Source organism: Leptonotus elevatus, chromosome 2 (genome assembly GCF_054856555.1).
Source record: "Leptonotus elevatus isolate MCC_2025b chromosome 2, RoL_Lele_1.0, whole genome shotgun sequence".
Taxonomy (NCBI): Eukaryota; Metazoa; Chordata; class Actinopteri; order Syngnathiformes; family Syngnathidae; genus Leptonotus; species Leptonotus elevatus.
This window is the reverse complement of record NC_141240.1, coordinates 12102014-12114111: the sequence shown is the minus strand read 5'-3', so window position 1 is coordinate 12114111 and position 12098 is coordinate 12102014. Positions and strand designations below refer to the sequence as shown.

The 12098-nt window shown below is 40.2% G+C and overlaps 1 protein-coding gene and 1 non-coding gene across 2 annotated transcripts in view; one reads left to right on the top strand and one right to left on the bottom strand.

Moving 5' to 3' along the window:
- Nucleotides 1-12098, bottom strand: part of bicd2a (BICD cargo adaptor 2a) — a 37227-nt gene that overhangs the window by 11474 nt on the left and 13655 nt on the right. The window contains exons 2-3 of the mRNA XM_086068380.1: nt 8335-8547; nt 58-210 (exon numbers count right to left, since the gene is read on the bottom strand). Of these exons, the coding sequence (XP_085924506.1) occupies nt 58-210; nt 8335-8547 (366 nt within the window). The remainder of the gene's footprint in view (nt 1-57; nt 211-8334; nt 8548-12098) is intronic.
- On the top strand, nt 3766-3870 carry LOC147178443 (U6 spliceosomal RNA). Its single transcript, XR_015094270.1, has one exon. It is a non-coding gene; the product is annotated as a U6 spliceosomal RNA (small nuclear RNA).

Below are 12098 nucleotides of genomic sequence, written 5' to 3'. Positions count from 1 at the left end.
TAAAGCCTGAAAAAACTGCATCTGAAATTTTCCATACATGAACAAGCACGACCTCACCTGGCTCTGCTTGAGCCCTGAGACCTGCTTCTGCAACGAGATGTTTTCCTCCTCCAGCTCGGTGTAGTCCTGCAGCAGACGAGCCTCCCGGAACTTGTACTCCTTGATGTCATCGCGCAACTGATTCCTCTGGAGCTCCACCATCTGGCTGTTCTGTAGTATCAAAGTGATGGACGGCCCAGCCAAGACATAGGGAAAGAGAAAACAGTTGTCAGCGAACACCTTTCCAAACTTTTTTTTTTAACACAGCAAAAGAGGAAATGGCGAATGACAGAATGTTGCTTTAGCATAACTGTTTGTGTCAGATTGTCTCATTAACTAAATCTAAATCTCCATCTGGTCATTAGCAACATGTGCTTGCTGCGTGTGCTCTATAAAGACATGAGATGCCAGGTGTCTTCCGGCTGTGATGCCACAAAAGTACACTTAAGCCTTCTTGATGACAAGTATTCGATGGCACAATTGAAGACATCTAACTGAATGAATGTACATTTCAGAGAATACATGCTGGCAACAGTGGCAAGTGTGCTGTGCACACTGTCGTGCGGTGCAGAAAACCCTTCATTAATTATAAAAAGGTAAGAAAGCCAAGAGAAATCGCCCTCCCCCAATTTTACCCACAAACCTGAATCTGTAAGGATGCCATCAGTTCTACTAAGCCACCTGTTTTTTTTACAAATTCATCTACTACTCTTGATAACAAACCATCCTCCACTTTTAGATGGCTGCATCCATTTGATAAATAGCACACACAACACAGGACACCTCAGTAGCCAAGATGCAACACTGGGCGGCAAAAACAATCGTGTGATCAGATGACGTGAGAAAAAGGAAGTAAAGAACATGCACTCACACACCGAGGATCGTGTCATAGCCTGACCCGAGTGGGGAGCACGTGGGACTGTGTGTGTCATTCTCAGCATAGTTGGCAAAGGTAACCTAATAGAGGCATAATTAGCTTACCAATGCCGTTGCCAGGTGGCCACTACCACTCATGCCGACAGCACCAACCACATTAGCCGGTGCAAGCAAGATTATTCTATGAAATCAGACCTGACAGGCTGACTGACTGCATGATTGCATCAGTAACGGTACTAGGTGATAATTTGTACTGAATGGGTGACCTGATAGTAGGAGGTTTCTTTCAATGACCACAGCATCAGTGATTTCTGAAGTTGATTTCCATTCAAATTGCTTTTTTTTCACAGCACCAACAACATCACATCTGTGCCTCAAGAGACATTTAATCTATACATTATACAACACAACCTCTGTCTAATTGGAAGTGTTTTTTTGCTAGTGACGACAACGCCTTTTATGTTTGCCGCATGAAATGATTAATAATCACCACATGCAGAGCTGAGCTTCGGCAGATGTTTGAAGTCGAATTCATTTTCGGGAGGGGTTGCGCATGTCCAATGAGTGGGGGGTGTTTGCTGAGCAGCAGTGTTGCTGATTTTCACAAACTGTTCAGTCTAAATTAGGGATGGCTATAATTGTGTAAACACTGAAAGCGATCCATACTTTATATTAAAACATTATATATCGATTCATATACATATAGATGTACAGTAATATCTGCACTTGAATGTAAGACGCGCCAGCTAAATTTGGGGAATACTACACATATAAGCCGCACCCGACTGTAAGCCGCAGGTGATTTTGATGTTACCGCACCGGGTTCCCGCTACTTTGTTTTCCATAATGAGGGTGCAAATTGTCTCGCTCTCGTTCTGTCTCTCCTACTGTATTTGGCTCACTTGTTTTGTTTTGCTCTGCCTGACGCTTTTGCGCTTCCTCTACAGTGCGCCCCCTTTTGATCTGATGGATAAGCCGCACCTTTGTATTAGCCGCAGGGTTGAATTCAAGTGAAAAAAAGTAGCGGCTTGTAGTCCAGAAATGACTGTATATGGCGAGAGCGAGATATATACAGTACAGCATATTACACAGCAGGGTCCGACTTTAACGGTGGTGCGATGGACCGAGGCCACCACGTGACTGTGTCGGGGGCATCCTGGAGTTCACTGATTTGTACCCAACCGGGCCAGCAGTACAAATTTCATAAATGTGATAAAATCAACACATTCTTTCTTTTCAATATATATTATTCAATATTTGGAGTTGTTGTTTGCTAGTTAAAATAAAAACATGACATCTGCCATTGGAAGTTCAGCTTTAACACATTCATGACACAAATTAATTCTTTATTCATTCAGGTTTTTGAAACGCCATGTAAATGTTCAAACACACAAATGAGCCCAAAGATTCCTTATTCCGCTTTGTGCTCCTTGTTACCTCTTTTCTAACTTGGATATTTGGTCATATGAACGCATGGGGCTACCTCTTTTGAACGGAAAATTGGTTTGTGTTCTCAAATTCTCAGAAACTAGAATTTTGACCTTGACCCGAACATTGACGGCATGTTAACATAATGCATGACACTGGTGCGGTAAAGGAGTTAAAAAATACTCAGCAACAGATTCTCCCATCCCATTAAAATAATATTTAAAACAGAACAATTAATGGGTGGTTTGTTTTCAACTTAATCAGACATGTAGTCAATGTTGATACTTAAACCAAATACAGCACTAAGTAGAACGTGAGTTCTGAGTTCTTCTAACACCTTCACAAAATCAGAAATTCTGAAGATTTGTGCCAGCTGGTTGCTTAAGTATTTTCTCGGTCAAATGTCATTTATCCCAGCTGGAGGGTCTGTGTTGTTGATTTAAAATGAATACAGGCCACAAGAAAACTTGATTAAAAGCCCCCCTGCATCCGATTACATGGCATGCCAGAGCTGTGACCTTTCACCTCCACATCTTGCGCTACACAGTCTCTCTTTCCACACTGGAGGTTGGCTCAAATGGCCCGGCTGTCCGACCTTGTGAACTAAACAGGCAAATGACATTAACATCTCCTGGGTAGGTGGCAAAATGTGTGTGGCTGATTAGATAGTGAGGTGTGATTTACAGCCATCTGAAGGGTCACAAAAAAAAAGAGCTCGCTCCTTCCCCCAACCATAGCAGGCGATGCCTTGACAGCTGCTCACGTACCACCCATGGACCAACAAATGTGCCACATCCATTGAAAGTGGGTGAGCACTTTTTTCAATAAATGCTCTAAGGCAGTCATGTTTGAAGTATGAATCCAGAGTACAGTGAATATGTATGCATGATAAAGCAGATGGGTCGTTTTTCAGACTATTTCTAGGCCACAGAGTGCTGCAGAATGTCACAAAAGCCCATTACTAGGGAAGGCTTTTAAAAGTCCCAGCTCAAAACATCTGATGGACCTACAGGGCTGTCAAGTGCAGCAATAAAAGCTTAACAGCATGCTGATGCTGAGCCTGCTTAAGTCACCCCAAAGCGTGGAGTTATTTCCCAATTTGTTTAAGCTGCTACAGTCAAAACTTCAATGGGAAATAGCTCAGTCATAGTGGCAAAGTATCGGGATTACGCCAACTGTAGATTAGGATTTTCGTGCTTTGTTAAAGGCTATTTTCTTAACACTAGAGAATCTCACTTGCCATTCTACAGTCAGTATTTAAGCGGATGGCTGGATGAATGGAAGCGGGTGCTGTCCAGATTCAGGCAGACACTTACAGGTTGTAACTGCATTTAGTATAGCATTTGCCGACTGTATTTATATTATCTAGTAATAAGTATACTTAAAATGAACCCCACAAGTGCTCAGCATCTTGCTTGTTCATATAGATCATTTATCATTATGAAAAATTGGATTATGAAAAAGAGAAAATGAGCATTGCCCTGGCTCTAGGATGACACACAATTTTGGGAAGTGAAAGGAGATCTGTATTTATGTCTCTCCACCATCAGGTATTGTTATTCGACTCCAGTCAGGAAGATATACTTTCAAAATAAAAGCTTTTGAGTTGAACTGGAAGATTTGCAAGTGTGCACTTGATTGTACATTTCTGCTGATTGGCCAGGGTAAAAGTGTGCATAAAGTTTTTTGAGGCCATTTGCACAAAGGTGGAGAAACATGTCCCCATTAGTGAAGTGAATGTGTCAGACTATAGTCAATGTGCTGTTGATTTAGTCAAGTCAATTGATCCAGCACAGAAACATCCTCTTGTCATTAGAGCCTTGGGGTTAAATCAAGACTGGCACTTTGTTTGCTTCCTGAAAGCAGACAAAAGATGAGACATCTTCTAGTGTTAATGGAAAGGCAATTCTGTCTGATATGGTCTAGTGACTTTAAAGGCTACAAATAGACACATTGACAGATTTAGCAGAGTTGGATTAAATGGTGCTAGTTGCTGTGACCAGCTAACCTACATAACATCTGGAGGATTTAGAGTACAGCAGTAGAGCTGTCAAGGCTCACAGCGGTCAGAAACACAGTAGTTCAATAACAATTCAGAATGTTTTTTGCTTAGCTTAACAGTTTCTCACTGAATAAATAGTGAGCCTGGTAATTGAGGTGGTCCAATATTTTGCCAATTCATCTGTCAATGAAGAGTTTTCTGCAAAAGAGTTTCCATTTGTTGCTTTTGTTGTACTGCTCAAAATGTAAAACTGTCAGCCACTATGAACCCAATTTCAACAACTCAGTTTTCATCGTCATTTCTAGTCGCCAGCATTGTGTATAGTCAACAATATTCCAAATGCATGTTCTTGGCATTGGCTAAGAAATAACAAAATGTGGAAGCAGTTTGAGGAAAATGTTTTGACAAATGACAAATTCAGGGATTTGAAGTAGAATGGTAAATAGGACCACCTGATATTAAAATTGGATTTGGCTAAACAGTATGGTACAAGACACCTAGCGCCTATCCAATCTTCCAAATCACACCTAAAAATAATTTTCAATGTATTGCTGTGTTGACTTATTCTGCTGAAGGCACTCATGTTCCCAAAAGACAAGGGGTGACCGGTCTTGACTGACTTCATGGTTACAAGAATTAAAGCCTGAAGCCCTCGAGGAGTCCTGTTACATTTTCCTTATGCCAGAGAATAAGACGGAACAAAAGATAGCTCATTTTGCAACTCGACTCTGACCTTTCCACAATCAACCTCAAGCTTGCATGCGGTGTGAAAATCCATTTACGTCACATCACTCGGTTCGATGGATGGATGGATGGATGGATGAATCCATCCATCCATCCCAACAAATCCACATGGAAAGAGCCTAATGCATACTCCGTGTCTAATCAATCGTGTTTGACATATAAATGGCTGCCCTCAAGTTATCATTATGCTGATTGGAAGGAGTGAACATGTGAAGAGTGCACCAGATGGAGTGAGGCCCCAGTGGAAAGGAAGCATTGAAGGACGATACCAAAATGATCTGACTGCTAACAGCAAATGGAGATTATGCTGATAATAAACTAAGCGTTTCTATCTTCAGTGTAGCACTCGCAATAAAATGTTAGCTATGTGAATCCCCATTTTGTGCACATAATGAAAGCCATCACTGGAGGCATATTCCTCTTATGACATGCAAATGGATTTAATGATGTTATGCCTATTAGCGCGCACCTCCCTACAATCTTTCCCACTCTTTGTGTAGGCTTAATCCTGTTGACTGAACCGCAGCGATAAAATGTGTCTTGTGTGAAATGTGTCATATTTAGACATGTTGGCGTGAGATACAGCCTGTGAGATTTAACTGTGATGTGCCTAGTGGATCTGTTCAAGCTCTGCTGATGCCATGAAAGCTCTTCCCCTTTGAGGAAACACAAAAAGCCCAATTACTGCTTTTATTCTACAATTTGAATTATTCAGACAAATTCTGTCAGGTTCAGGAACGGACTACTGTCCCCCATTAAACCAAATTTACTCTCAATAAGCTTGTCTCCTTTGCTTAAAAACTTGAGGCTCCTTTCCTTCTTATTCCATCATTTTGATCTCCTTCTGCAACCCCCCTTTCTTTCCCAGTTTAAGCTTCCGGGCTAATTTAAATTCAAGAGACAAAAGGCTCTTTCAGATCTGGCCACAATGCCAACGTCGGCGCCCATGCGGCCTCCATTTGCCTGCCACACAAATTCTGCCAAGCACCCGCAGAAGCACCATTAGAGGGGTCATTATCTGCAATAGATGGGGATTCAGACAGTTACATGAAACCAATTGGAATTGGCTGAGGCCCATAGTGATGGATAGGTGTGGACAATACAGTAATGCGGGCCACCAGAAAAACACTTGGTGGCCTGCTTGTGCTCTGTAACTGTAATTCATTGGCAAGTGTACAGTGGAGACAAGGAAATCCCTTCATGTCAAGGCTAAGGACGGAACTTAAACATGCTGTGTTTGAATGGCTTGCATTTCATGTCATACTTACAAATACTAAAAAAATATATATATGTAAAGAATCAAATGGTCGGGCTCCTGCTTATACGGTGGCCTGCTTATTTTCTATGAGCCTGAGATGTTGCCTGAGATACTCCCACTTCCTAAGGTCCCAAAAAACTCACCGGTATCTGCTTTGTTGTTAAGCACTTTGTAACTCAGTGGTGTCAAAGTCCGGTCCTCGAGGGCCTGACTCCTGCATGTTCTAGAGGTTTGCCACGTTCAACACAGCTGATTCATATTTAAGCTCATCAGCCACCTCTGCAGGAGCCTGATAATTATCTTGATCATTGAATCAGGTGTGTTGGAGTAGAGAAACCTCGAAAACATGCAGGACTCAGGCCTTCGAGGACCGGATCTTGACACATGTGTTGTAACTTGTTTTGAAAAGTGGATAATGGATGGTGCGTTAAGTTATTATTACTATTAAACATGAACTAGATACATAATTTTATAACATATTTGAAAATACCAATGCTCTATTGAAACAAATCTGGTGAGGCACATCTGTTTTCCGTGACACCCGACATACACCAACTTGGATGCAGTGCTCAGCAGCAGTTGACCCAATTAAAACGACGGACTCAGAGACTTTCCAAACTTAAGTCGTCGTGACTGACATGCCATTTTTAAGTATTTCACTAATCTCAGTAAAGAAACATTGCTGGCATCTGTCTCATGCAATGGGTCATAGAAAACAGCGGTGATCCCTTTCAGCTATACTATGTTTTTTTAATAACTATTTTATCACTAGCCTGTGCTGTAGTTCTACGTTTGACCTTAAGGTTCTGCTTTGATCATAGCTATTGATAGATTTAAGTGTCAAAGTGAAAGCTGGATGAGGGCATAGTTTTAAAGCCCAAAAAGGCTTCTAACCCAGCATCCTAACATTTGGTCTATATGAACACATCAAATAAAGGCTCTGCAGATGAACCGCAAATTGTGCTCTCCGATCAATTTGTTCATCCCTTTGGGTGTCTCCCCTGTCAGTCAAACAGGGCCTCTTCAAAGATCTTCAAGCTTGACTGCTACTCTCCTCATCACTAGCTCCATCACACATCACATGACCCAAGACACGCAAGGCACACTCTGCCTCTGCACAGCTCTCTTGTCTCTCCTAATGAGGTCAGTTGTGAGTGCAAGTGATGGATGCGAGGACGGGGTCAGACATTGTCCAAAGTGGGGCATAGACAATACGGGTGTGCATTAGTAACGTTTGGGAAGCCGACAGGAATAGAATGTGTTGGATAGAATGTGTAAAAAGCAGTTTCATTAGGATGTTTTGGCTTTAGACATATTCTACTTTTCCCATTTTTGGGCCTGTAGTAAAAATCACTCTTTTCCTTTAAGCCATAACGGGTAGGTTCCTGTAGTGTAATTGTAAAAAGAAAGTCAAAGAAAAAGCAAAACACAGTTGTTAAAATGAGACTGTATTCCAAATATTATGGCTTCATGGGCATTCAAATGTATTTCCCATGGCTTCGTGTTTCCCCTGAATATGTAATGTTAACTAACATCCAAGATGCTCAAATAGACTAGAGGTAGAGAACGTCACTAAGAGCCCAAAGGCAAATATGCCTTCAATTCAGATCAATCTCCAAGAATAACTAGCAGGCAGGTAAAAACAGACCAAGTTATGGAAGCTGCAATCTAACACCAACTCCTCTGGGCTTGGACAACACTGAAAGAATCCGAGATGACCAAACACCACACTCGTGCACTCGCGTGCATTTCAATGAGAAACTGATCCTTGCACATTATGAAATGAATACAAAGTTGATACAGATGAACATGCTCCACTGCACATCGTTTGAGTTAGATAAGCGCTTAGTATTTGCTATGATTAGCACAGCGGATGCGAGCAATAAAAATCAATAAATAAAAAGCTAACATTTCTAAATAGCTGTAGGAAAACATCACAATACATAACCATGATTATTAGACAAAATCATTTTAGGTAATTTCTTACCTCTCTTATCTCTTGGCCGATTGTGCTCAGGCGTTCATTCTCAGACTGGGTGTTGGTAAGAATGTTGCGAGTTTGGCGGAGCTCATTCTGCAGTTCAAGGACCCTCTGCTCGTAGTAGGCCTCCTTACAGGCCGACTCCTGGATAAGAGACTCCTCTCGGCTCTCCCCATCCGCTGCCACTTTCCGGTGGTTGGAGTAGGCTTGTCCAAATGCCTGGAACACAGGAAGACAAACTGAGTTAGAAAATATAGAACGCAAAAAAACTATTATTCAATCTAAGCATGACTTAATATTCAGTAACTGGTTTATCAGTGAGGCTTAGCTATGGACTGGGGCTCGCATCACCCTGGAAAAATAATCAGTTTAGCTCCATCTGGACCGCTTCATAAATTCCATCCCATCCCCCCCAATCCTCACCCCTGCACGTGCACTGCAGTGACTGAACTGATGGGAAAGCACACAGGAAAAGTAGAGCAATGGGTCGAAAGAGTGGGCGATCATGAGAGGCCTGTTTTCTAATACTCTTAATGCTGTAGAGGGAGATCATCACAGAGTTTAGGAAGGTCACTGGCTATTTGAATTTTATACAGATTAAGTAAATAAAGAGGGCACATATGAAGATAATTCTACCTTCTGCAGGGATTTCATCCTCTCGTCAGCAGGGTAACATTTTACACTTAACTTGTTTATGGCCTTTAATTAAGAGGGAAAAAAGTGTAGGTATGGAAGCCCAGCCAGTTGGGAAATACATACAGTCGCACACAGTCGAATCTAGGTTAGGCAATTCCCTCCCATCATAATCACGTCTCAGATTTAATTCTCCACTCTGTAATCAGCAGCGTTCCACTGACAAATGCAGATTCTCATCTTGCTTCACAGTGAAGTGCAGCACGTAATCTAGAATCACCTGCGGGATTAATCTGACCTTGTTTGCAGTGGCATAGTGCTCTCATCTGGGAATGCAGACTTGCACGTGTACGATTGCTGCCGGATTGTCTACATTTAACACTGCATTAGATTAAGCGCTAGGAAAAAAAGTGACATTTGTATCAAGTCGAATTGACCTATTTTGGGGACTTTTGCAGACGAATATGATTTCCAAAGAAAAATAATACCACAGTATATTTTGTGAAATACAGTATGTAGGTAATGTGAAGTGCTAAGAGGATCATTTTAGTCCCCAAAAGGTAAAACCAGTCTCATGTGTCGCCAAAGGAAGTGCACCGCTGCACCATATTAAATTAATTTAAATATTTTCTTCATGCCATTCGACACTCCTGTACCAAAATTTTAACGAAATAGGCCATGAGGTTTTTGTCTAATCCTACTCGCAGACAGACAAATCAACGTTGGCAAAAACAACCTCCTTCCACCAATGAAAATAATGGATTAGTCTGAGAAGGCTATTGAGAGGAAGAGATTTCCTCCTTAAGTAACTAACACGGGTCGTCTACCTGGCCAGTGAAGTGCCTATCAACCAGTCAGGCAGTCAATGGACACTACTGGGATCATTGCACTTTGGCATCATTCATAGCACAACTGGCATGTTTCAGTATTTCAAAACAAAAACATTTGTTTATGGAAAGAAAATGCCAATAACTATGGTGAATCATTCTGTATTTTCCTTAATCATCAACCTCATACCTTCCCATCCTGTTTCAAGAGAATAAAGGAACTTTTTTTTTGCAGTGGACTTCAAAGTAAATACGATTAATCAAATCACAAATCAGGGGAACACCATTATTTTATTTTTGGCGTATGTTGGATTCTGATAAGACAGCGCCAATCAGAAGGTCTGTCCTTTAAAGCATGCGCACCCCAAGACAAAAGCCTACTGACTGAAGGCCTCTAATCTCGAATGCCCAAGCATGGATTTAGGGAGTGCAATTTTGGGACACACGCCACCAAGCCTCTAATCTCAGGGTGAGCTGCCAGTGCCTACTCAATTTAATATTCATCTTTAGTTTGCCATATGCTGCAGTTTTACATTGGACATCAGAGCATGAATTATTAATCTCCTGTGAAGCTAATCAAAAGATGGTCTTTAGTCGTTATTACAGTATGGAATCTGGATTGCCAGAGAGATTTTCCTCATTGAATAAAGCATCACTCATTATGGCACTACGGAACATACGGTCATACCCTTCGACACAACCTCTGTTGTCTGATTGTAGTTGAGTGCATATGAAAGCGCAGGTTGCTATGTTCTGCATTGTTAGTAGAATGTGATCAATTATACACTGCCAATTGTGACTTGATTGTTCAGCGACTCTAAAGGTTGCTAGTTGCTACTCTCTTGATGGCCAAATCGTTGATTAAAAACAATGCTTATTGTTGAAAACATGTCAGAACAGGTTGTGAATGTGGCTGTAATTTGAGATCCAGCGTTTTAGACTTCACCTGCTCATGTAACACCCAGCGATAGGGCTAGGCAATATGGCCCAAAAAATAAAATCTAGATTTTTACAGACATTCAGCACGATTACGATCTTAATCTAATAAACCCAACAAACATTTATTCAAAGGTTTTATTTGTTCAAAAATAATTCCTGTGCAAAATGTTCAGACAACAATAATGTATATTGATTCTAAATTAGTTTTGACATCAACTTAACATTCATAGTTTTTTCTTAAATGCCACAATTAAGTAGTAAACAATATCTTGTAAAGCACCCATCCAGCATTCTGGCACAAAAACATTTGAATGTAACATAACATAAGAACAACAGCTTTTAATAATCCAAAAGACAAAATTTGATTTCACAATATAGAAAATTTTCAGCGATTAGATTTTTAAAATGATGATGTATCGAATTAATTTGATTTATTGCCCAGCCCTACCCAGCGTTATAATAGTTTGGGATTTTTCTTCTTTTTTTCAATTAATTTATTTATTCACTTATTCAGTTAGTTTTAATTGGTTTAAGAGTAGTTATGATAGTTTTTAGTAGTTTTAATTTTCACAAAAATGCTGCAATTCAGTCTTTTTTGTTGTTTAAATATACAGTATGAAGTATTTGTCGAGTACAAGAATAAAAAAAGGTCACTAAGAAATGACTAAAACTAATAAAGTATAGTATACTGCAGGTGGATAAGCGCTATAAAAGTGAAAAGACCAAAGACCACAAACTCAAACAAGACTGTTTGCCCGCCCTTCCTTCTTCTGTACAGACATACAATACTGATATAAATAAATTTAACTAAGGACATTTTTGCAATAATTGTAGTTAGCTTTAGTTAGTTTTATAAACATAAAATGAATTTTTAGTTAGTTATTTTTTAAGCTTTTTTTCTTTTCATTAACGAAAATGTTATTTTATTTTTTATTTTTTGGTTTTTGTTCCAATTTTAGTGCCATGGCCACCTGCTCACATAGAATAAAAAAAACAATTGTTACTTGGTGAAAGATGGAGGACAAGGCTGAGAAAATATGGGTCATAGATTCCACTGTCAATGCAGCCGCACGGGATTTTGTTATCCACTGCCTATAAAGAGCAATGGGAAATAGAATTTGGTTCTCTCACAACACTAGATCAATACTCATGGTTGAAAACTAACTAAAAACATGAATTTTCAGTCTCTATTCAAAAGATAAACAAATGATTACATGTGTGACAAAAATTGCTGACACACACAGAGCATTTCTATTAAAACCTTTCTTAATAACTAAGAGAAAACAACATGGATGATGAACATTTCCATATATGACAACCCCTATTGAAACATCATTGAGGCAAAATGTTGGTGAGATGATGTCATAAGGG